This window comes from Athene noctua, chromosome 3, assembly GCF_965140245.1.
Source record: "Athene noctua chromosome 3, bAthNoc1.hap1.1, whole genome shotgun sequence".
NCBI classification, from domain to species: domain Eukaryota; kingdom Metazoa; phylum Chordata; class Aves; order Strigiformes; family Strigidae; genus Athene; species Athene noctua.
In genome coordinates this window covers 54,127,565-54,152,833 of record NC_134039.1, presented here as the reverse complement: position 1 = coordinate 54,152,833, position 25,269 = coordinate 54,127,565, and the positions used below count along the sequence as shown (strand labels likewise).

The following is a 25,269-nucleotide window of genomic DNA, read 5'->3' as shown; positions in this document are numbered from 1 at the left end:
TCTGCTGAAGAAAGGCACACCTCTGCTCCCCGAAATACACAGTATTCTCATTTTATTTTTTAGGGAATATGTTGGCCTCAATAGGCCCTATTTTGCTTCTGTTACTTTTCCTTGCTGTGATGTTGCATTGGCTTTGTCCTTGTTGTTTGTTATTTTTCCATTTGCACTTTGTAAGTATGTCTTATTTATTTAATGTATCCTTGTTTCTGATTTAAGTTTTCCCAGTTCTTGTTCATCCTTTGGCCACAGCTGTGCCAGAGTGTGGCACGCAGGGCATCTGGAAGATTGTATCTAGGTGAACAAAAGAAGTTTGTGATCTCATAGCAAAGCAGCTCAGTGCAAGCTCCATGACCATGCTGTGAAATTTATGGGCATATAAAAAGATTTTATGGACCGAGGTTCCCCAGAAACATCAGGGAATATGCAGCACTGCCTACAGTGCAGGTCAGTACCTGTATATTGGACTGCCACAAATCAAAAATGCCCTGTTTTCTAAACATTTCATGCAAACCTGTTATCCACCAGGGTCTGCATTGTGCTGCAGTGACAGACTTTTTCTATTCACATAACTATGACCTCCACTGAGAAAACAGAAGATTCATATATGACTAGCATCTCAGACTTTTGCAGAGTTCAAGAGATCACACAGAGCAAAGCTGTGGATGACACATGTGATCGGAGTGTGTGACTGGTGACATAACACACCAGATCTGAATTTCCCCACCTTTAAGTGCTTTCCAAACAACTTGTCTACTGGTGGGTTGTCCAGACTTCAGAGGATGATGACTATGTTCTTGAATGCTAGGTTGGCAGTGTGGAGACATTAATGGCAGGTACATGGCAGTTTGTTGAAGATGGCCCATTGCACATGAATACTCTGTATTTACTACTGATTGTAGTAGTGTAGAGGAAAATGAGGTGTCACAGCCTTTCTCCTCCAGAAATGGCATTTCTGCATGATAGAGACTGCAAGGTCAAAGTTATGACCCTGTCTGCTATGAGGGATTGTCTGCGGCCATTATCAATGACAAAAACCTGCTCAAGCTTCTGGCCCGTGTTCTGCATAACCTGTTGTAGTGTATATGCTGTGTGATAGATGCTAAGTGGTTGGTCAGCTTGGTCAAAGTTTATGGTTTAAGAAAGTGCTGTTGTGGGAAGATGCAGAAGCGAAAGAAATCTGTTTGGCCCCTGCTAAGTGTGTGAGGACAAAATGAATGTTCTGTTGACAAATGAGGGCCAGCAATGTAGATTCAGTTTGGCTCAAGTAACTTAGCTTGACAAATTCAAGACCAAACTCAGTCCTGGCTATCAAAGATTATAAAGATGCAGTCTAAAAAATTACCTGCTTCTTGAAAGGTTCCTGGCAGTGAAAAATTCTTCTCTTCAAGCTTTTCCTCAGTTCAGTGTAGAACTGGGTATTTTAGATCATCACTGGCAGTAATAAACACAGTACTGACTTTTCTGGACCTACCTAATGATTCTAACTTATTAGTATGCAACTGGCCTCAACAGTGTTTTTTTGCAGACATTTTAAAAATTTTTATCCTTCATAGCAACCTTGTATCTTGAAGAGTATGGACTAGGTTTTAAAATGTGTGGTATTGTAGCTGAATAGGTGCTCAGGGTATATAATCATTCAATACAGCAAGCTAGAATTAGACGTGAAACTTAAGTGTCTTCTGTGAAGTAGAGAAAGAAGTTACCTTTCTTAATGTCTGGTACAGAGAAGAGTCAATCCTCTCTTGTCTTTCCCCTCATAGCCCTTCTCTAAGCAGAAGATGGAGAGGTCCTGCCAGCCATGCTGTGAATAGTTCTTTCTCAGTAATGTGCATTGGAGAATAAAAGGACAAGCTACACTGGCCTAAATATTGCAGGGTAGCTCATGTTAGTTCATCTGATATAAGTTATGTCAAGTTAAATTAAATTCTCAGCTGCTTCTCTTAATCCCCAAGACACTGGGGAAATGCTGTACTTTCACAAGAAATGTACTGAACTCTAACCCAGACAAACTCAGTTTATAATAACTCCAAAATCATGTATTGAATATCTTGCTGTGTTCCAGTATCATAAGTCAAAAATGCAACTGCATGCTAATTATGCTGTTTAATGCAACCATTTCAAAGTCTATTTCTAACCTTTTTTATTGGTTTCACATTTTCTTATTCTATTAGCAGCCCATCTTCTGCTCCCTTCCCTCTCTATTTGACATTTCAGAATGAATAACAAAGCAGTTCTTTAAGCGCATATGTACTTTTCCTCAAGGAAATCAGGGCTTGAGCACATACATTGGTCTTTGCATGCATGCCAATGAAGCATGCATACAAATATGTCTGTCTTTGCTTACATACATGCCAGAGTCTGACCTTCCATGCTTTGAACTCTTGCTCCAAAACACAAATGCATAATTCAAGGGGACTCAAGCAGAACACTGTTGAGCATAACTTCTGGGTACATAGTCCCATAGCAAACTATGTATACTTGAATTACAGTTCTAAACTGCCCGTGAACCAGGAGGCGTGAATTCCTCAGAAAGAAGAAAAGAAAACAAGTGCACTCGCAGCCAAGGCAGTCAGCACCAGCAAGCAGACAAGCGCTGAGGACTGTGTTCTTTCTGGAGAATTTCTCAGCTAAAGTGAGAACATTTATCTCCATGTGAATTTCAGATACAGAGGTGAAAAGGGTGGGAAAAACCCCCTTCATGGGTCTCAAGAGACTATATGCAAGAGAGAAGCACCATGATGAATTGCCTTTCTGAAGTAAACCATTCTGCCTATGTGCCAAAGTGGAGCTTATAGAAAAGTCAGTCAGGTTCAAGTACTGACAGGTGAGACAGTAGCTAAGCAGATGTTTTGGGGATAAGAAAGCTTGAATATTGCTTAGGTCTAATTAAGTCTAATATGCCTCATTCTTTTTTTTTTTCTTGCCCAGATGCTTATAATATGGTCAAGAGATACAGTTATGGTGCTGACCATAGTGTTTAGTATAACTGAATTCATTTATTAAGAATAAAAACAAATGTTCAAAGCTAAAGGTGGTATCAATCAAGTAATTTTGTGTCTCATTATATTGTGAAGAAGCGCAGCCCATCGTGCCACAGAAGAATGATGTTTAGGAGACCAAATGTGTATACTGTTGCTTGTGTGCATATTTGTTTTCCCTTCCTACACAGACATAGACAAAGCTGATATATAAAAAGAAACGTGTACAGACTGGTAGCCTGTGACTACTGGTATACAGATTTTTCCTTTACTGTGCTCAGTATTTGTCCTGTTTGGAAGTGTCATGGGAAATAGTCTTCACATTGTTTTACAGCCCTCGGTAGCTAAAGAAAATGAGACTTCATTGCTGTAGAAAAAAACCTCCACCCTGCCACAATTATTTAGCTACATGCTTGCATTCAGATGTTGATATGTCCTTATTATAGCACAGATTTACTGACAGCTATGGCTACTGGGAGAAGCCTTGCTCCCCCTCAAATTACCAGTCAAATTTGCCTGCTTCCATGAAACCAGGAATTCAATCAGTAATCACTGCCAACTCTGAAGGATATCACCAAAGTACTACTGGAAATGATGCAGAACTATTTGAGGGAGGATATCTTAGAAAGATATTTTCTTAAATACCGTATAGCACAATTGTACAAATTAGCCAAACGTGCCTTCTGGAATTCTCATTCATATGGAGGCTTTATTACTTTTGTAATTCACTCTTCACTGACTTCTCAGTAATGCCATAAGATGTGTTGAAAACTCGTACAAAGGATATCATAGGAAACACAAAGCAAAATCTTTCTACAACCCACAGAATTTACTAAAGATTAATTAGTGCATCATACAGATGTGTTTCTATACAAAAACTAGACTTCACAGTTAGTGTCCTATAGCTCCTACAGCTGAGAAAAGACTTTTCAAAGGTTCTGTCTTTGGTGCCTTAGAAAATGTTCTTTCAAATTGTTTATTTGAATTTGGCCTAGATCATATAGTCCTTTAGTACGTCATTATAATTTGCTTCTTATTTTACTTAATTGATTTGTATCTTCAGTGAATAATAGGGAATGAAGAATAAGAGTTATACACTCCAGCTACTAAATTTATTTTTACTAAGGATACAGCTGACTGCTTTCCTATTTTGAATTAAATGATTTGTTTGTACACTTAATTTTCTTCAATCTCTTTTCATCAGCAGAAGAGTACTGATCAAGCACTAGCTGACCATTAGAAGTCAGATAAAACAGAGTGATGCATCTTCATTATTATCATATTCTCTCTGAATTGTTGGTGGTTTTTTTTTCCCTTGCAGGACAGTTCTGTTTACTCTGACCTCTGTAGTTGTGCTTGTCATCACTACTGACTGGATCAGCTGGGACAAGCTGAATCGTGGATTTCTGCCAAGTGACGAGGTCTCAAGAGCCTTCTTGGCTTCTTTCATCTTGGTGTTTGACCTTCTTATTGTCATGCAGGTACACTTTCCTAATGTTTCATTTGAACTGCTGAGGCTGTGTAGTCACTCAATTTCCTCTAGAGCAAATGGTGTTTAGGTAAGACTACATAAAGTTAAATAAATGTTTAATTTGCAATTGCTAATAGTAGAGGCATTTTATAACACCATTCTCAGTGACTTTGCAAAAAGCCTGCTGGCCTTTTATTGTGAAAACATTGCTGATTTCTATTCTTAGAGTACCAGGTAAGAACTCCATGACTTTTGGAATTAGAAGGTGCTTTCTGCAAAAATGACATGAGAAAAAGAAACGGAAGCTAGTTGTTTGGTAAATTCAAAGCTTCTGTTAGGAAAATGAGAGAAATTTGGCCAAACAAGAGAGAAATACTTTGTATTTCAAGCATTTACAGTATTAGATATAGACAAATTATGACATTTTAATAGACGAAAATTAGTATTTGCTATTAAGATTCCAATTTCCATTTTCACATGAAGATGTGAAGACCTTTGATGACAAGTCCTTATACTGCAGTCTTATGCTAGTGAGGTTAACTGGGGAGATGATTCCCTGTAGTCTGCCTGATTATCTGCTCCTTTCAATCTAGCTGGTAAGAAAGGAATCTGGGTCACAAGTATGTGGCCAAAAACCTCCTTCATGTGATGCTGTGCTCTACCCTTTGCATTTGCCTGTGGTTTGATCCTTGTGTGAATAACTCACCCAATGCTCTGTGAAAAATCATTTGGGCTGAGGCAAGCAAAAGGAGCCTGAAAGGCCTGAGTGACTTTTGCTTATTCCTAGACATGTTAGACTGTTGAACTAAAGTTAGCAAAGACCTGAAGAACTGATGGGTCATTTTTCTCCAATATATTACTAACTCTGCTAGCAAAGACTGTTTCTGAGACACTTAGTTCTCTTTAATGAGATATCTATTGCTTGAGTAATTATCATAGAGGTGACACTGTGTTGGCACTCAGAATTTATCACTGCTGTACTAGGACATTAAAGCGGCATAAAGTCCTATAGTTCAGTTTTATCTTCCAATGTCCATCACTGTTCAGTACTCACTGAGGTTCATGGTTTGAACAAGGAGGATAAGAAAGGGAATACTGCTTTCCTAGTAAGATGTCTGGTGCTTTCTTTTCTCTCCCTTTGCATTTTACATTTTGTTTGCTGTTTCAAAAGGATTCAAGGGAATGTATAATAAATGATTGTACTTCACAGGGCTGTAATGAAAGCATGAATGAAAATACACAATGTAGCAATCTATACTGAACTTGATGTTATGCAAGGTAGAGAAACAGAGTTGTCTTCACACCAAATAATTACTAAACCATTCTTTCAACTTTGAAAAATCAAGTTCCAGTACTCTGACCTTGGAGTTGCTGAATATAGGGAAGAATTTTGTGTGAAACAGCGTGTCCCAAGTACTATTTCATATTTTTAGAACACAAAGCAAGAGGCAGGCTCTTTTTAATTGCATTTTTGACTGATTGTGTGATGGAGTTATTTATTTATTTAAAGTTATTTATTTGGACTGTGCAACTAAGTTGGCATGTTTTATTTACAGTGTAGTTCTAGCATCATTGCATTGCTATGTCAATAAAGTCAAGTTGAGACACCAAAGTATTAAATCACAAGTGAAGACCATCAGGATCATGATCCTTTGACTGATGTATGCTTTAAAATTACATGTGTCTAGAAATTCTTTCTAAGAGTGTTGTCTGTTTCACAGATTTTTTTCTTTTATAACTTAACAAGCTTTAGCAACAAAACGGTAAAATTAGTAAAAAAAAATGTTTAGTATTAAGCAATTTCTCTTTGAGGCTGATGTTAACTAAGAGCACAGATGAAGTCTCATCCAGTTTTTGAGTACAGGCATTTTCTGTCCCTCTGAGTGGTAGCATTAATACTGCAAATGTGGCTGTGTTTAGCAAGAGAAAACCCGTTGAGTTTGGAAATCCATTCTCAATGCTATGAAAAATAATCACATCGTTGTAAAGGTTGGCTTTGCCTTCCTAGTATTATTACAATTTAACATTTATCTAAGCCCTATGTAGAGCATAAGAAAGAAATAAAGGCCTGAGCAGTCCCTGCCTTAAAGAGCTGCCTTTATTCAATTAGACATAACCCAGGCAGACATGTGAGGAGAACTCAGACTGCTGAACCTTATACAGACAGTTATATGTGAGTAATACTTAAGGGTATGTGCACTTTTTACTTTTGATTTCCATCCTGCAACAAACTGGCTGTGTCCCAGGCCCACTCTCCTTCTAGTGTGCAAAGGCTCCTGCAGTCCAAGCAATTCACTGGATATTCAGGGACGGGTCAGGGGGACAAGCACAGATGAGAGACAGCATAGCAGACAGAGGCATGTGAAAGTTATGACCACAAAAATATTAGGACAAACTAAGAAAACAAATCATGGAAAAGGTTGCAGGACTATGACATGACCTCATGAATAGTGTGGCTGGCTTCTCGCTCAAGACTCTGTTTCTACCTCTTCTGCCATCCTCACTGTGACCCATCACTTCACATCTGTCCTCCCTGGAGTGAAGGAAAGGGACCCTGAGTGCCTGTTTTAGATGGCTGCTGTGTATACATCTCCAACTGATTTTAATCACTGTATCTTTATAGTCAGTAAAGAGATCGAGGTATAGTTGGGGTGCTTTTAAACATCTACAGTAGGATGAAATGCAGCAGGCCCTAGGGGTGCACATTTCTCTCCACTGAGGATAAACAGACCCAACATGATGACCTGAAAGAAACCATCCCTTAAGCTAGACCCAGAAAAAGGGTTATGAGGGTGGCATGGCTTGAGTCAAGAGCTGTAGCTCTCCAAGGATACTGCTCAGCTATTTCCACAGCTGGTAAAAGAGCCAAAGTAGCGTTTCTCTGTTAGTGTTTTATTACAGAGACTTCTTCAGAGCATGTCTGACTCTTGGGTGCAGGGCAGTCTTCACTTCTCCCTCTGCTGCCTGGCCACGGTTTGAAAGGAATTTGTTTCACTGAGTCTAGGACAGCATATCAGAGATTACACCCATTTAGGCTGTTTGAGAGGCAGCAGAGAGGCCTCTATTCCAGTTCTGGTTGTCAGGACATTTTATCCAATGTAAATACAAACACTGATTTTTTTTAAATACAGATACTGCATATTTTATCTCTGAAAAACAACAGGTCAAATTCAGTCCAGTGTAGGAGAGCATTAGTTCATCTTAAAGGTCATGTGCTTGCTTATAGTAAGAAAGTAAATACCCTACAAGTTTGTTATTTTTTCCATAGTATGGAAGTGATGAAGTTAGTTATTTTTGCAATGTGATTAATTATGTCTGCCCTGATAATTGAGATGGCAAGATACCAACATATGTACATTTCTGGCACCCATAGCATTCAATGCTGTACATGGACATCGTTATATTTTTTAGCTTCAGTTTCAGACTGAGTGCAAGACCACACATATTAAAGCTGTATATAGAATAATGCACTTATGAAATAGAACTTTTTACTGTTTCAATGAAAAATTCACGTTTAGTTCTCTTTCTCAAAGCTGTTAATTAAAGGTGTAAATATGAAAAATGAAACTATAATCCTACATTCTGAATACCTTTCTTTGAGCAAGTAGACATTAACTCATTCATTAGCCTATATACTGCCTCTTGGGTTTTTTTTAGTGTCATGTTCTTAGTGACTTTGTTAATGGGTAGGATCCTGTGGTGGCTGGATTATCAAACCTTATGTGTCCAGGAGAGATTAATTGTTTCACCTCTGTAGTGTCTTTTGTGAGCATTTACCGGTTTCTCCAGACTTCTGAAAGACCATGGAGTATTTCAGCATCACTGTGGAGTTACACACGTAGTTACCTTGCTGAGTGCTTTGCAAGTCCCATCGTGTTGCAGCCCTTAGACTTTCTGCAACTTTTTGTTTCACAGTACAATCAGATACAATATCAGTGATTTAAAAGTTACCTGAAAATGCTATTTTATTCCAAAAGGAAAATTTATTCTTCAATAAACTGAAGAAATTCTGTAGCAGCTGAGTGGAATAAACAGAACCCAGGCAGTGCTTATGTCTAAGATTCTTTGAGAAAGCTCTTGTATCTGAATATATAACCAAATTAACAAAATAATCCCATTAATATCAAATGGGAATGCGGTTGTAAATAAGGAGAATATTATTTTGTCCTTCTGGGTGACTTGGAAGAAATGAAGGTCAAAGAGAATTAGATGAACAGCATTCCTTATGACTAGTGCAGGATCTCTGCCGTGTAGGTATTAGGATATCAGCAGACAGGGGTTTTTTTAATAATAATAATAATAATAATAATAATAATAATAATAATAATTTTTCAGACCTATTTTTCATAATATTTTTGTATGTAATTTGCTTTAACATATAGCTATAGATCTCTCCTTGCTACTGCAGATGAAAATCAAAATATTTAATGGATGGCCTGTCACTTCTTTTTTTGTCTTCTTTTCTGCAGAATGTCTGGTCTTCTGTCTTTGGTAAAATTTTAGTAAGAGAATTAGAAGGTTAGTTAACAGTTTGAAGCAAATCTGTATTTTGGCTCTCCTGTGGTTTTTTCCTAGTTCTTTGTATTTTCCTTTAAAAAAAAATTAGTTAATTTAACTCCTTTGTAATGTTAATTATGTCTTGTATATTTCATTGTTAAACAGTAACACAGGAATGTTATCAGAAAATGAAACAAACTGGTCTTGTTAACAAATACATAAAGCAGGCACAGTTCTATATATTTTCAGTTTTACGCTGATGGAGGGTCTGTTTTGATTAAAATCTAATATGATGTATTTGCACGTTAAAAAAACACCACCATCAAGTGCATACAAAGAGATATAATTTACTTGAATAGGTAAAGTAAAAGATAAGAGTAGAAATATGGTCTTGTCCACACAAAGTGGGTAAACACTTGATTTTTAGAGGGTTGGGGTTTTTTAGAAAATCTATTTTAAGTTTGCAAACATAATTTGATTGGGACTTTTAACTGGATTTACACTGTAATCTGACAGAATTAATTTACATGTATACAAATGAGAGGAGAATCCTGATTTACACTTCAGGCAGAATACACAGGTAGTTTTCCTTTGAAACAGATAAGCAAGAAATTATTTTGTATTCATAGACAAAGCAGGATATAGGAAATAATTCATCATTCCTGAGAGCAGATCCTCTCAGCCATACATTTCATTCAAGAGTGGTGTATACATTTTTCCTAATAAGCAGTAGCAAAAATTACCAATGCATAGTTTGTTCCCGAGGAAGTTACCAAACTTTGAATTAAAATGTCCTTCTAAAAACTTCCTTCAGCATAATTTCTGAAGAAGTGAGCACCTGAATGTCAGGTACTTTCTGTCATACCTTTGTGGGGTTTTGTAACATTTGAAAACACAATAATAAAATACAAGTCAAAACCCTTGAGAAACATCTCTTAGTGAAGTCAGCACAGAAGTTTTGTATCATCTCTGACATTCAGGATTTCTGTATGTGAGGCATTACTATTTTATTCATGTACTACTTGCCCTTTCAAGATGGGAACCTAGCCATTATGGCAGGTGACCAGTGACAGGTTTTTCAATGGTGTCAGAATAGATGGAAATTCACCTTTAATAAAACTGAAGGCAGATTCAGGTCCATTACAGGTGTCCCAACCATTACCATATGGCATGGTTTTACAGGGAGGAGCCATATACCCTAGACTACATTTTTCAGGTATGATGTGGAGTATTTCATTCTGCTCAGAGTACATTGCTGTTCACTAGCAGATTTTAGACATGACTGTCAAACAGCATTACAAAACTGAATAAGCATATTAAACACACACTTGTACTCAGCTAATTGTGCAATGTTTGCCGAAGAACCCTACTGTGAGTGTTGGCTCTGTGGTACTGTACCCCCCCATGGCCTGCAGATCTCTGAAGGAGAAGGGAACAAGTTCAAATGAGGTAACTTTGGGAGAAACCTTTCTGTAGAAAGTAATTTATTTTTCTTCATGCAAAGCCTCTCACATAGGAGACTTTCCCCTCTTCTTTGTCCTTTCTACATCCTCATCCTTCTGTGGATTATAGAAATGTTCCTTATTAGCATTGATGTAAAAGATTCAAAAATAATCCTGAAAAATAAAAGTGAATTAGGAGGACTAGAAGGGAACAACTCTTGATCTACAGCTTCACTTTATTTGTACTTATTACAAATTCAAGTGACAGACCCAAGTACATTCCTAAACCAACAAAATGATAATGTTTCTCATGACATTATTGGCACCATGGCATTTCTTTCTAGTCAGTCAGACACAGGTCTTTCTTGCCTGTCCTAGAATTGTTCCTTTTCTTGAATCTACTTCCACAGCTGCTACTCATGGATTTATATCCATGTTTAATTACTCAGTCCCAAAGCACTTTGTTTTACTTCCCTAAGAGTCACTGGTTTGAGGGGTATCGTGTCTTTCTCCTTTCTAATTTGAACACAGGACAATAGCTCTCCTGAGATCCATTTTCATCCATCCCATCAGACACAGGGTTTTTGTTAGCTTTCCTGTATTTTTCTGTCTGTGACTGTTATCAAGGGAGTAGGTTATTTCTGGGCTATCATGTACTGAGACAGACAAGTTAGTATGGACACAGAAATAGCCCATTTGACGGCTCAAGAACAAACAGCTGGAAATGGAGTCAGGGTCCCACAGAGTGAAATGTCCCTGTCCCTCTCTTGGCAGGGAAGTGAGGCTCTGAGGAACCAGTGCAGGGACCCTCCACACCTCCTTCATGTTGTTTTCTGTGGACAAGGCAAAAACAATGGAAATGTGCTAGACTGATAGATCAGAGAATAAAATAAAGCATTTGAAATCCACTGCTTTTATTTTGAAGAGAAACACTTTTTGAGTTTGATGGAAGTGTATGTAGGGTTTATATAAAAGGATGATGGGGGGAAAGTACAGCATTGTTATGTGTAGTTAAAGCCTAGAAGTTTCTGTTGGAATATTTTCAAGATCCAGCTGGATGTTTAAATCCCTTCTGAAAATCCCTGAAACATTCCTTTGCCCCCTTGCCAGAACCCCCTATAAAGTACAGTTTATTTCTTCAACTCTGTCAGTTATTTTATGACTAAGAAAATTAGAAGAAAAATAATTTTCCCCTGAGAAAAGGTGGGTGTATCTTGTCCCTTATTGCACATTATATGCCCTACCTGCTTAATGAGCTGTCTGGTTTATATTGCAGAGTTTTCATTCTGTGCTTGTCTAGTCTGATAACCAGCACCATCATTTTATACTGTGGATTTTGTCAAAAAAGACATGTGAAGTACGGTATTTTTAAGTGCATTTTATCCTTTACACTGTTTGTGGATGGCTAAATCTTACTTGGATACATTATACTTTCTAAGGCATTCAGTTCCAGGTTTTGCTTTAGCTGCTCTAACTTGGTGTATTTGTGCTGACCTGAATCCTATTGTGCCAATTTATACTGGCTGAGGGCTGGGGCCTTTTTTTAGCTCTGTGACTCAGTTCCTCATTTGCTGAAAAGGAACAGCTGTAGTTCTTTTCTTTCACTGGTTGTCTGATTGTCTGCTTAGCCCCTAAGGTGCTCAGAGAAGGATGCTGTCTGACTTGGTACACCTTCTAGCATAATCAGGCACTAGTCCCAGCTGGAGCCTCTTGGCTCTGAGATGACTACACACAAAATGAATTAGCTGAAAAAGCTTCTCATTTGTCACAGTCGTTCCCTTTTACTCTGACAATGGGTATGTGCTACACATATGGCACTGAGGTCCTTCTTTTGCAGAGCAGGTATTTGCCTGACATAATGAAGCAATTCTCCAAAAGCAGACCTAGCATTTTCACATGCTGCCTCCTGAAACCATCATATCCAGTCCAAATGCACAAAACCCATGGAATTCTAGGAACAAGAAAAGCTGGAAATTGTTTACAAGTCTTTCACAGAAACGTTTTCATCTTCAGTTGCAGAGAGTCTTTTCACAGATTCTGCTATAATCAGTGTGTGATAGGTTTAGTTGTTGTGGAATATATGTCTGATGAGCGTTGCATTGCTTAAGATTATATCACAATGATATATGTTGATATAACAGTTAATGGTGACGTTCAGATAATTTCAACTTCCACAGCAATGCTCTGGAATGTGTTATTTTATTGTAGAGATTTGCTTTGTAATGAGCGTTGTTACACAGGTTTTTATCTAAAAATGAAAATTCTGAGATGAGATTGAACTGGTTCAGCTGTTTTCTAAGTGATAGAATTGCATGCAATTTGTAAATGCAACCATGTGAGTTAAAAAAAGAAAGCTAAACCTCAGTTTGCCATCACAAGATAGAGTATTGCCTTAAGACAAGTTTTATTCCTATCTGTATCTTATATTTAGCTACACGGCATACTGAATTTACAGGACTTTTAGTGACAGGTCATATCTGGGCATACAGATCCACCTAGCAACAATACTGAGTTCAAGTAAGGAGAAGGAGCAAAACCAAGTTAGTTGCTCTTAATTAAACCTTAGAGGAGAACAGAAACAAGAATATGCCTGATACTTATGGGTCTAACTACATTATTTCTGCAAAGCTGGTTGAGTGACAGTTGTTTATACATCCTTAGAAAGTTTGAAGCCTGTTATATGAGACATTAACAAAAAGACATCCCTGCTTTTATTTCCTTTGAGTTCTTCTAATGTACTATAAAGCTGCTGCTTTTCTTCATATAACAAAAGGGACATATGTCGTTAATCACTGAGTGTCTTGAGATACTGAGTATGTTAGATATTTTTGCATCTGTTAGAATCAGACTTTATTGAACCCATCAATAAGTAATTCATTCTCATATGTATAGACAAGGGGAAGTATTTCCTAGTGGTTTTAGTTATTTGAAATTATATTTGCAATGGCTTCTGATTTTGAACGAACATTTAATTACTCAGCTGTAATGTATGTTTGGCATCATGTCCCTGGGGGTTATAGGTGTTGTGTAAGTGTGGCCTTAAGTCTACCAGGCTTCTAGTCTCCTACAGGTCAGAAGCTAAAAAGTTTCTTTTTTCTGGAATCTGACCTTGTTTGCCTGCCCATCTTGTAATGCTCATTAGGGAGACAAGATTCCCCAGCACAACATTTACCAGATCTGACAGACAGATTGGGGACCAGCATTGCATGACACAGTGTGAATCTCTGTTTCCCACTGGAGCAGCAAAGCAACTAACTCAACAAGCCTACAGCGTCTCCCAAATAGTCTCAGTAGTGCGCTGCAGCTGACTTTGGACTGTACTATGTCTCAGCTAGTCCCCAAATAATTAACCTCTTCTCTGTCCCTTTTTAGTACCTGGATAGTATTTGCAATATAATTTTTCATTAAGACTCCTTAGAGCCCTGCATAAGCCAACGGGTGCTGTAGGTGCATTAACACATTGTCACTATTGTCGAAATTTTACAGAGAGAACACCCAATGTTAATCAAACTGAGAAAGAGCTGTTTTTTTCACCTCCCTCCCCCAACATTTGTTCGATTGCTGCAGTAGCCAGTAATACTGAACTTGTCTTGATACCTCTGGTGGCAGAATGACGCAGCCTCAGGTAGTATGTGATGCGTACAGCTGGCTCCATGTGCCTTCATTTCCCACTTCGTTAGCAGGGAAGAGCTGCAGGCATGGAGGTGACTATCCATCATCAACCAATGCAAGGTGGAGCTGTCAGGGCCTCTGAACTTGGTTACATCAGACACTGAATTCGTTTCTCCCTGGATGAGGATGATAGGCAAGTTAAAGAGCCACTTTCAGGACTGGCTCTGAGCAAGGCAGTCCATGTCCTAGAGCAGCAGGTTGCTGGGGGCGGTTTGAAGCAATCACAAGGGCTGTAAGGGAGAGAGGGGCCCTGACCCCGCAGACACAGCTACAGCTGCAGCTCCATGCCTGGCCGCCTCCAGCTCTGGGCTGCCATTTGCAAGTAGTTCCCTGTCTCTGAAGAAGGACTATGGTGGCAGCTGGCTGGTCCTGTCATGCAGGGTAACATGGCAGCAGAGAGAAGGACTTGAAACTGGCTTGATCCCCTGAAATCCTCTCCCCCCACCCATCAACACTGTACAGTGCACCCGTGGCACAGAGGTAGGCACAGAGCAAAGGCAGATGCTAGTGGTAGCACCCCACTCCCAGGATGAAGTACTCACATGGTTCCAGTGACCCAGACATGTCACAGCTGCTTTTCTGCTGCTGCCAGCAGAATTTGGCTTACACCTTTAAGAAACTTTTATTCTGTCCTAGCCAACTCTATTTCCATTTCCTCTTCAACAACTGTAGAAGCCTGTGGAGCACTATGTTTCTCAGTGCATTTATGGCTTGCACCCTCACCAGTATTAATTATGTGATACAGTAATCCAGAAGACTGTGCTGTAGCTGTTCTGGCTGGTACTGGTCATTTGGGGCTGTGATTTTATTTCATCTTTCAGGATAGGCATTGTAGCTCTTCCTTTCATACAAAACCAACTTTCATTTCACTCTCCATCAGTATCGGTGAGCACTGCTATGATGTTGTTTCCCACATCAGGTACTACATGAGGAATTAAATGATGGAAATTTGTGGCTAGGTAATCCATTTTATTGCCTGTACATGAAAATGAGAAAACAGTGTACATCCCTTTCTAATGTATCTCATTATGGATTTAAGGATATAATCCTTCTTGGATGGCTCTTTGCTTTTAGTTTCTCGCAGGTGGTCTTTGGGCTTGACTAGATGCAATGTGCAACACACATTAGGTTTGTAAAGAAATTTCATTTCTGTTTCAGAACTGTGTGCCCAAGGTAGAGAAACAAACAATCCTCAACAGCAGCAGTGATCCCATGTACAGCACATGATCTGTTTAGGAGCAGGTGGCAAAGAAGAAGTGATTAAGTGATCTGCTTTATCAGGCAGCCAGAGTTAGAGGAAGCCAAAGGGAATGTTGTCCCATCTCAATTCCACAAGTGTACTTTCTGACGGTGCTGATTCAGCCCAGTGTCTGCAGACTGTGTGTTGGAGAAAGCTGATCAGATTGTCCAGACTGTGCCTTGTAGCATTTCTGAAGACAGCCTGCTTGGTGCTGCACCAGCCACCTGAATCTGCTGCCTCCCAGGTGAGAGCTGCAGCCTATTCTCTTGGCTGCAAGTTGGTACTTTTGTCCTGACCTTAAGTTGCGAAGCAACAGCTACATCTTTTGAATGAATGTTAAATACCCTTGGGGATGTTTCTGGCATCTGGGCCAAACAATTACTGCACTAATCTAAATTATACAAACTCCTACTATTCCTCAAGGTCAGGCTGCAAAGATTTGCATATCTGGACAAAGTGTTCCAAATACAGGGGATTAGAGAAAGAAAAGCATCACACAAACAAGCTGTTGTGGCCTAACCCCAGCTGGCAACTAAGCACCATGCAGCTGCTCGCTTACTCCTACCCCTCAGTGGGATGGGGATAAGAATCAGAAAAAAAAGCAGAACTTGTGGGTTGTGATAAGAACAGTTTAATGACTAAAATTAAATATGATGCAATAACAATAATAATAATTATGATGTTGATGAAAATTATAATAGCAAAAGAGAGAGAGAAATAAACCCCAAGAAAGACAAATTATGCAAAATGCAATTGCTCCCTACCCACTGACTGATGCACAGCCAGTCCCCAAGCAGTGATCGGCCAACGTCCCCCAGTTTATATACCAAGCATGACACCCTATCACCGTGGCTAGTTCAGGTCAGCTGTCCTGGCCATGCTCGCTCCTATCTTCTTGTGTACCTTCTCCCTGGCAGAGCATGGGAAACTGAAAAATCCTTAACTTAGGATAGGAACTACTCAACAGCAACTAAACCATTGGTGAGTTATCAGCATTATTCTCACACTAAATCTAAAACACAGCACTGTACAAGCTACTAGGAAGAAAATTAACTCTATCCCAGCTGAAATCAGGACACAAGCCTAAGATCAGAAATGAGCAGATGATGATTTAAACACAAATAAAGTTACACATTAAAAATGGTTTTAAAAAAATAACACTACTGAGGCTGCAGTCATGCCCTCAGAAGCTAGGAAATGCCAGAATTAAGGTCACTGGTATAAACTTTTCACCCCTGTTGTGTGTATGCATTATGATACAAACTTTATCTAGTCACATCCCATTTTTTCACAGGACCTCTGTCTCACTTGCTTAACTGAATGAATGGTGTTCACTTGATGACAAGCTATTCAATATTTTGGTTTACCCTTTCTGTGCAGTGTGTGGCCCCAGGCCTTACTTACTGCACACTATTGAAACCTTGATATGAAGATGAAATCATTCATTTCCTCGTGGGCTTTTTTGTGACACTCATCACTGTACTTCCTAAGGGCTTTTCAAGCATTAATGTATTTATCTTTGCAATGGCCTTCACAATAGGAGTATTATTGTCCATTATTGTTCACATTTTAGACTAAAGCACAAAGAAATCAAAGGGTCCCTAATTTGAGATGTCTGAGGACATTCTTATGAAAATTTATGTTATTACCCCTCTTTTAGCTGAGTGGCTACCTAATTGGGGGAGGAGGGTCTAGCATTTATTTCATTAGGAACAGACAGAGCCACATATTAACTTGATGTAATCTTATATATTAATATACCGACAGCCCTATTTCCCTTGTAGAATTCAAACGGTTGTAAAAGCAGTTTTGTTGCTTGTTTTGAATGATGATTATAACTGTGTGATATATTTAGCTCATAAAAAAGACTGATTACTTTTTACGCTGATGTTAAAGTAGTACAGGGCAGTCCTATCTAGGTAGTGCTATGCACTGCAGGACACTTGCTATCCCTATGGCTCTTTTATCAGCCCTTCCTCTTCTCCTCAGCGATATAATCAGGTCCAGCTCTCATTGATTTCAATACCAGCCATGGGCACTTGTCACTTGAACAAATCTAAGCTTAGGTGGGATGTGGAGGCAATCACGCAGGAAAAAAAAAACAAAAAAAAAACCCAAAAAACACCAACCCCAAACCAAACCAAACAATTTATAACTGCTTGGGAATAGTTTGATTTTAGAAATTCACTTATTATCTTAGACATGTCACATCGGAGTTGGCCAAATTCAGTTCCTCCTAGCAGAAGTGCCCCCCCTAACAAGAGGTAAATGTTTTCACATCTTCTGCTGTCTCTTGAATTTACACCCTCCTTCCCACAAACCTTCCAGCTTGTACAGCAGATGCAGAGTGCGGGAGAGCTGCAGGGGTCTCTGTCACTATATATTCCCACCTCATGATCACAAGTTAGATCCTCTTTAATGAAAAAGAGGTTTGTGTCCTCTGGAACAAACAGTGTGTGATCATATAACTAAGTAAGGATAGTACCATGCATACACACATGGTACAGGTAACCTTAGTCTGACATCTAGTTCAGTCATCATCACTGACACCTCCAGAAAGTTCCCTTAATGCAAGACTTTCTGTGTGCATATATCCTTTAGTTTTTACAAAAAGATAGCAACCTCAAAATCAAAAGTTTGCCATATGAACCATGTGTCTTATCAGAGTACTGGAACTGTCAGCTCCCCTGCATGGATGTTTGCCATGTGAGCTACCTGCTAATAGCAGCATGTGTTTTTGCTTCCTATGAGCCACTTGAGAAGGAGCACAAACACCTGCTTTGCCTCTGGGCTTCACATCTGCATGTTCACAGCAGAGGGTGGTGATAAGTGGAGTCATGGTGACCAGTCCAAACTCCAGAGCCAAAGAAACACTGGCAATTTCAGACCACTTCCCTAAACTTGCCTTTTACCTTCCTGTCACTTCCAAACCCTCTCTCCTTGGGACTTCCTCATCCGTGGTGCTGTGACATATCCCATTACTTTTATGCAATTCTGGTTTTCAGTCTTTGAGTCTCTCATTTCTGGTCTCCACAACCAGTGAATGCTAATCATCCACTGCAAACCTGCTGTCCAAATCAAAATCTCTCCTTTTCTCCCTTTTCCATAGTCAGCCAGTCCCAACCTCCTGCTCCCATCCCCACCATCCTTTCTAACAACTCCACCCTCTTGTCCTGATTCAAGTCTGTTCCTGCCTCCTGATCCTTTTGGGTAGCCTGTTTCAATTTTTCTATCAAACCCTTCTCTGTCTGATCTCATGCCTCTTCACAGCATGGCCCAGGTGGACACAGCCTTCATTTAACCGTGTGGCTGCACACAGATATGCCAAGCATTCTGCTTGGCCTCTTACAGAGGGCTGGTGGGGAGGGAGGAGGACAGGGCTTGGACCGCTGTGTCCCTGCTAGACAGGCCCAGAGCCAGGAGCCCTCCCGCCCCCATCTTCCCTCAGCTCCAGGTACCTGGCTCCATCTGCACTCACAGTACTTGGGATCAGTAATTGCAGGAGAGCTGGCTCTCTGTTCCTCAGCGGCTGTGTGGGGCCAGCTCAGTCCCTGTTTGAGAGCAGCACAGAGTCCTGCCAGCAGCAGCAATGGGAGTGGGAGGCTAAGGGAGAATGCAGGATGCTCTGTCTCTCTTCTGAGAGTGGCAGTTTCATAGGTTGAGGATCTCTAGGAGCTGAGACACTTTGGCATGCTGAATGATGAACAGTTTGTGAAGATACTTGTTTCTGAACCTTTAGCTAATTTCTTGGAACTATGAAAATTACTGACTTTTCAAAGATATCTTAAAATCTTCCAGTTTGGGGCAGATAATCACAGGGAAGCAAAAGGCACATCCTTGACACAAAGTTACTTGCTTGCTAAACTGTATGTCTCTACTTCAAAGCATGAGTCAATTCTACAAAGCAAAGCAGCTTATTTTCTCTTTGGTCTCACTCTCAGAAGTGTTTGAATGGCGCTGGTTGAAAATGTCAAACCCCTAAAACAGAAACAGAACCAAACGCAAAAAAAAAAAAAAAAAAAAAAAACAGCCTGAGGCAGACACCTGGCATGGACTGTGTTCAAACCATGCAGTTAAATTTGGAAAAGTTGTAAGCAAATTAAATCAGTATATCGTACACATGCACACTTGAACAGTAAGAAGCAGTGCTGTGATTTCTGTCTGTTCTATATGGCACCTGCTGTGGCGGTAACTGGGCGCCCTTGTGGTATGGGTTATATGAATTCCTCCAGTGCCATTTCCACAGCAAAATAATCCCCTAAAGGCTCTCTTTTCATAATGTAAACAGTTTGTGGCATTTCTTTCTTTTGCACTTGTAAAACTACACCTAAGGACTGAGAAGGACAAAAATCAGCAGGGCTTCCCACACAGAGTTTTCTTGCTCTGTCATTCTGCAGTTGATAGGGGTCCAGAAGGAAGTACAGCCTGTGCCCCCTTCACCTGCTGAATATCAGATCAACAGTGGTGAGGCTCTTCCCAGCTCTACAGGACTGTGCTGCAGCATCCTGGCTCCATTTTTAGCCTTCACTCAGACAGTGGCTCCAACTTGACACAACTACATTAATTTGCAGGCAAAATGCCTAATTCACACTGGTGATGATCAGAGTCTAAGCAGAGTTATTCAATAGCCACTTCCAGGTAATAATTTCTCAACCTCATTTTCACATTCATTTTTATAGCAATGATACTCTTGCTTTTCCTTTACATGGAGCTTGTAAGTATAAGCAACTTTGAACAGTGAAAAGATTTGAAAAATAAAGTTTTCATTCCCCATACACAGCTTGTCAGTAAATTTCCACTGTGTACCCCAATGCAAATATATACAGTTATGATGTTTCTTCTATAAAGAATGCCTCAATGAGTACTGCTGAAAGGACTACCTGCCAGGACAGTATTATCCATCAAATGCAATTATTTACTCTATCAATTACCAATATTCTTAATTTATAAGACACAGATTGATATTGGAAATGCAGAAAAGTAGTGAGAGACTTAAAAGATAACAGTCAAATTACAGATTATTTTAGGGATGGGATAACTATGTCTGTGTAGTCACACAGAACCATACTGGCATACGGCTAGATGGGCCTCTGGGTTATATAAGAAAATTAAATAAAAATATTAATATATTTTATGGGGAAATTATAAACTTGTATAACATTAAAGTCAGAATGAGAACATGGACTCGGTTTTCATCAGTGACCTAGTTCTAAAAGCTAACACATTCTGGTAGAAATCCTTGTGCAGAATCATACTCGTAAAAAGAGGAATTCAGAAATCGGATATGTGATTGGTAATCAGAGAAACACTTTTAGTGTTGTTTTCAGGGAAGTAGAATGTTGTCATTACTGCCAGTTAAGTATCAAGTCTTGTATAACTCTGTTTTTTGTTAAAGAAACGGTTTCATAAGATTTTGCTTTTTTTAATTGACATAAGGATTTCCATGTACCTAGTAAGGATTCATACAAAACAGTTAAGTTTTTAGAATTAGGTGTGAGACAGTATAAACTGGAATGTTTATCAAGAAGGAAATAATACTGCTTGCTTCTTAAATGGTTGCTACAAAATATACAAGGGTGACGAGTGATATTATCCTTGTATTTTGACTCAGCATTTAAAACAAGAAGTTTGACAGCTGACTGCAGGAAAACAGAAGTTGGAACATGCATGTAAAATGGGCGGGGGGAAGTCATGAACACTAGGAAGGAACAGTTAATTCCTACCTGTTTAATAAATATATTATTTTGATTTTCTTATGAGAGATTTGGACATTCTAAATAATTGGTGAGTAGTTGATACTTTGTATTGATCAAGATTACAAGAAGACATGGAAATATTACGATGAACTTTGTGTCCTCAAGCCACATGGATCCCCGGTGCTGTGTTACTATAGGAGCTTCTAATCTTCCACAATGCTCACCTGAGCCATAATTTTAAAAAAATCTGTTCTGGTCAGTGGTTTTTATAGTCCATATCAAGGGAGTCTATCTTTTGTGAATATCTGTGATTTGCAGTGGAAAGACTAGAAGATGGAGATCTCAGACCATTTCAGCATCTGCAAGGTCTATCAGGGTCTTTGCCAAAGTACATTAGCAAATGTTATTTTATTAATAACTCAGCTTTTGAATTTTTGCTTGTAGAAGCCAGCAAAATTGCTTTTAGTCCTGACCAGAACATTTGGCCAACCTCTGCTGTCAGGCATGCTGATGCAGCCCAGCAGTCTTTAATTCCTAAATAGTACATTGCTGTAATAATAACCTGTGGTGTGGTTCTAAATTGCTTATCTGCATTATACCTCTTCACCTCTGATTATAGATTCTTTGAAATACTTGTTATAATCTGGTTTGCTGATATTTCTTTCATACTTGAATGCTTTGCAGCCATGGTTTGTGCATGCAAACTGGATAAGCCTCAGTAAAAATGTACTGAGTCTGAGGAGACATGAAAGCAATAGTCTCTGTTTTCTTTTAAAAACATGGCAGCAGGCATATTGCCCTCTGGGCTTTAAGTGTATTTACATATTTAATAGCAGAAGCACCTGGCCAATAGTCATCACATGGTAGGTAGCACTGCTACAGACCAGAATGTCCCTAGTTATATTTTGTAGTGTGTTTCTCATACACCTAAACTGCTACATATAAGTGTGTGGTTTTTATCTATTTGTTATTTTGGTAAATGTAGATTGCCCAGGACCCTCCAATGTATAATTATTTGTTTGAATGAGCACAGCAACTTCACTAGCAGACATTTGTTCTGTAGACATGCTAGGAGAATTATAATTGATGCCTTTTTCATCACTGAAAAGTGAAAAGATAAAAGTGCTGCTATAAACTGGAAGTTGAAATAAATTATGTAAAATACATAATTCGCATAATGACTGTCCCTTTATAAATGTTCGTATTAAGTAACCATATCATTTGGGATAATTCCTCCTCGAGGAATGCTGTGAAAGAACAGCTCATTCATTATCTTGACTTGGTGAATTGCTTTAAAACAGCTCCTCTGATGAGAAAATTGATTTAGCGTTGCTTTAAACAATTGAAAATAATGCTTGAATTCTATATTTTCCTGTCCAGAAGGTTTCAGTAACTGTCTGCATTATATGGCTTTGAATAGTTTAACTAGAACTCCCCCCAAAACACATGCATCTACCTCTCCTCAATATGCATACAGACATGTAGAACCTTGCTTTAAAACCCCACCTGGTCTGTTAATCACACTGAGAGAGTAGTCACTCAGCTGTTATAATGTAGCTCCGCTGATTCATTGATGCCAGTAATTAAAAGTTTTGGAGTCGTACTTGGAAGTTTGGAAGCCACACGTTTATCTACAGGCAGCATACTGCATCTGCTTACTGCCCTCACAACAGCATCTCTGAGAGCAGGCAACATGTCATTTCCCAATGCTTTTGTCAGGAAAGTTCTTAAAATTAAAAATATGAACTATTGAATTAAGTCTCCCACTTTCAGATGTTAAGGCATGAAATGCTGGGGTTTCAACCCCAAGCCCCAAATTAAGGTTGACATACGGGTGATTCCCACAGCCCTTCCCAAAGGGGGGGTGAGTTTACCTTTAGGCTTCCCTCCAGGGTGGTGCCGGCCTTGCAGGGAGAGCCATTGGGTAAATGAGCCCCGGGTGTCCCACATTAAGTAAACAAGGGTCAGGTGTCCCACTTGGGGATAAAAGCTGGGACCACTTGCAGGAAGGGGCAGTGTCTGTCTGTGAGGTGGATGCACTTTGCAGAGTTCCCTGTTGGGGAAGGACCTCCTGCCTCCCTGGGACTGGCCTCCAGTCAGGTCTGGCTTTTGTAAACGTGGGCTGTGTAGAGATTCAGTATGTGGCTTCCTTGGCCTTATGTGTTTGGTTTGTTGACTTGGTTGTCTCCTGTCCCTTCTCTGGGATACTGCATTTCACCATTTATTCCACCCATTGTTGGTTGTGTGGTGTTGTTGTTGGGGTCAGTGGGGTTGATGTTGATTATGTATAATTTGATGGACTTGTTTGTACCCCCAGTGCTCACCCATGTACTGACCCTTTTGTATCAAATACAATTTGGTTATTGGTTCACTTTTATGCTGGCTGTGTCCTTTATGCTAGGCCTAATAATTGGCAAAATGAGGCGAAAACTATGGAAAAAATACAGTAAGGGGGAAAAGCATGTAAGTACTATTGTTAGTGATGAAGACTATGAAGGTGTAAAGTTATGTGAGTAGGTGAAAGCTAGGTTTCTGGAGCAACAGGTAGTGGAAGAGACCTTCTTCCTCTCCAAAAAGAAGGGCTTGTGAGGCTTGTAAAACTGTACCCAAAGAAGATCATCTGTGGAAGGAATTTAGCAAGTTGTCTACCAAAAGTAACACTGGCAGTGAGGGGGGAAAAGGGATTTCTTGGAGATCAAAAGTAAAGACTGAATAGAAAAGTTGCAGGAGAGCATGATTCAGAAGGCTCTGTTAGTTGGGATAAGCTTCTGCCAAGTGCTGTATATGTGGTTTCTTATCTATGCTGAATTTCCAAACCTTTTGAGGTTGTCTACCCTGTCTCATCTGTCTTTTTAAAAATAATAATTCAGTCTTTCTTTGTGATCAGCATAGTTGCTATATTTAGATTCAAATCTCACTAGGAGAAAAGTTTAATTCATTGTACACCACCAGCCTCTGATTTTGTCTTTGAGATTCAAAAAGACACCTTAACATTCTCTCTGCTCCTAAGCTTTCTGATGGCAACAGTTTTGAAATTCAAACCAAACTCTTGTGTTTGTCAAGACCAGGGTGAGTTTGTGCAATTAGAACTTGGTTCACTGTGTTTTTGACAAGTTCTCCCAGGAGGTTTCTAAACATTGAAAACCTTTTAGGATGAAGTTCATGTTTTCTGCATGCTCTTAGCAAAGGCAGATATATTGCTCTGGTATAAAAAGCTGAAGTTGCATTTTTCCTCTCTCAGACTCAGGAAGTAAGCTTTTGCATTGGGGTCAGAGAGGAGGCTTTAGAGAAGAGTTATCTTCCCTAATTTTTATTTGCATTGGATGCTATATTTTGGGGTTTATGATTTTGTTCATTCTTTAAGGCATGTAATTTATGTGTGCATAACGTACAGAGAGTACTGGCAGCATTTCCCCAAGGGATAAGAAAATGAATTAATTTTTGGAGAGGGGAGAGCAGATGGCAAGGGGAGAGCTTAGGTAACTAATTGCCGTAACTATTAAGTGATATACACTCGCTGTAATAAGAGGATATTTCATGTCACTGAACTGTAGTGAATGCCTACTGTAATGCTGTGGTCTGTATGAAAGATACAGTGTAATAATCCAAGCAGCACACTTGTTTCATATAGCTTCTTATTACTGAAAATAATAAAACTAGTAGATCTATACTTACATAGGGAGACTATGGTTTTCTTATTTTTCTCAAAGTCCCTTTAGTCAAATGATGTACAATACAATGAAATAAGGGTGTATCATTACAAAGATCTTACTGTGGTTCTTAGCAACTTCACTTCTGTGTGTTGATGTAGAAGAGTGTTTGGTGTCTGACTCAGTAAATTGTTTTGTAATTAAAGAATGTCTCTTAGAAAACTATTTAATATTATGGAATAATACAGTTAGAATTTAATACACTTATTAAAACACATTGCACATCACTCAGAGGCCTTCATCCAGTGCTCAGTTCTGTACTCACCAGAAATCATCTGAGATTGGACTGCTGTTGGTGTGACAACCTCTCATTTTATCTTTCAATCTCTTCCATTAAACTGGAGGGGAGCACCTTTATGTTCATATCCCTTTTTCCTTATCTTGATTGGTGAAGACCCAGTTGCTGTTCAGCATCTCAGACTCTAAGGGAACACTGTAAGGTGGAAAAACTCTGGGCACTACAAGCTGCTGCAGTCTCTGAGCTGGCAGTTTTAGTTCTGTGGTCAAACATGGTTTCCTGGGTCTGTTGTTACTGAATTTGACAGTCTGTATCTGATGCACCT

At 39.3% G+C, this 25,269-nt stretch overlaps 1 protein-coding gene across 2 annotated transcripts in view; it reads left to right on the top strand.

The window, feature by feature from the left end:
* TMEM117 (transmembrane protein 117) overlaps positions 1-25,269 on the top strand; it is a 225,654-nt gene that overhangs the window by 178,333 nt on the left and 22,052 nt on the right. For both annotated transcript variants that reach the window (XM_074901536.1, XM_074901537.1), the window contains exon 6: positions 4,300-4,459. In XM_074901536.1, coding sequence (XP_074757637.1) covers positions 4,300-4,459 — 160 coding nt within the window. The remainder of the gene's footprint in view (positions 1-4,299; positions 4,460-25,269) is intronic.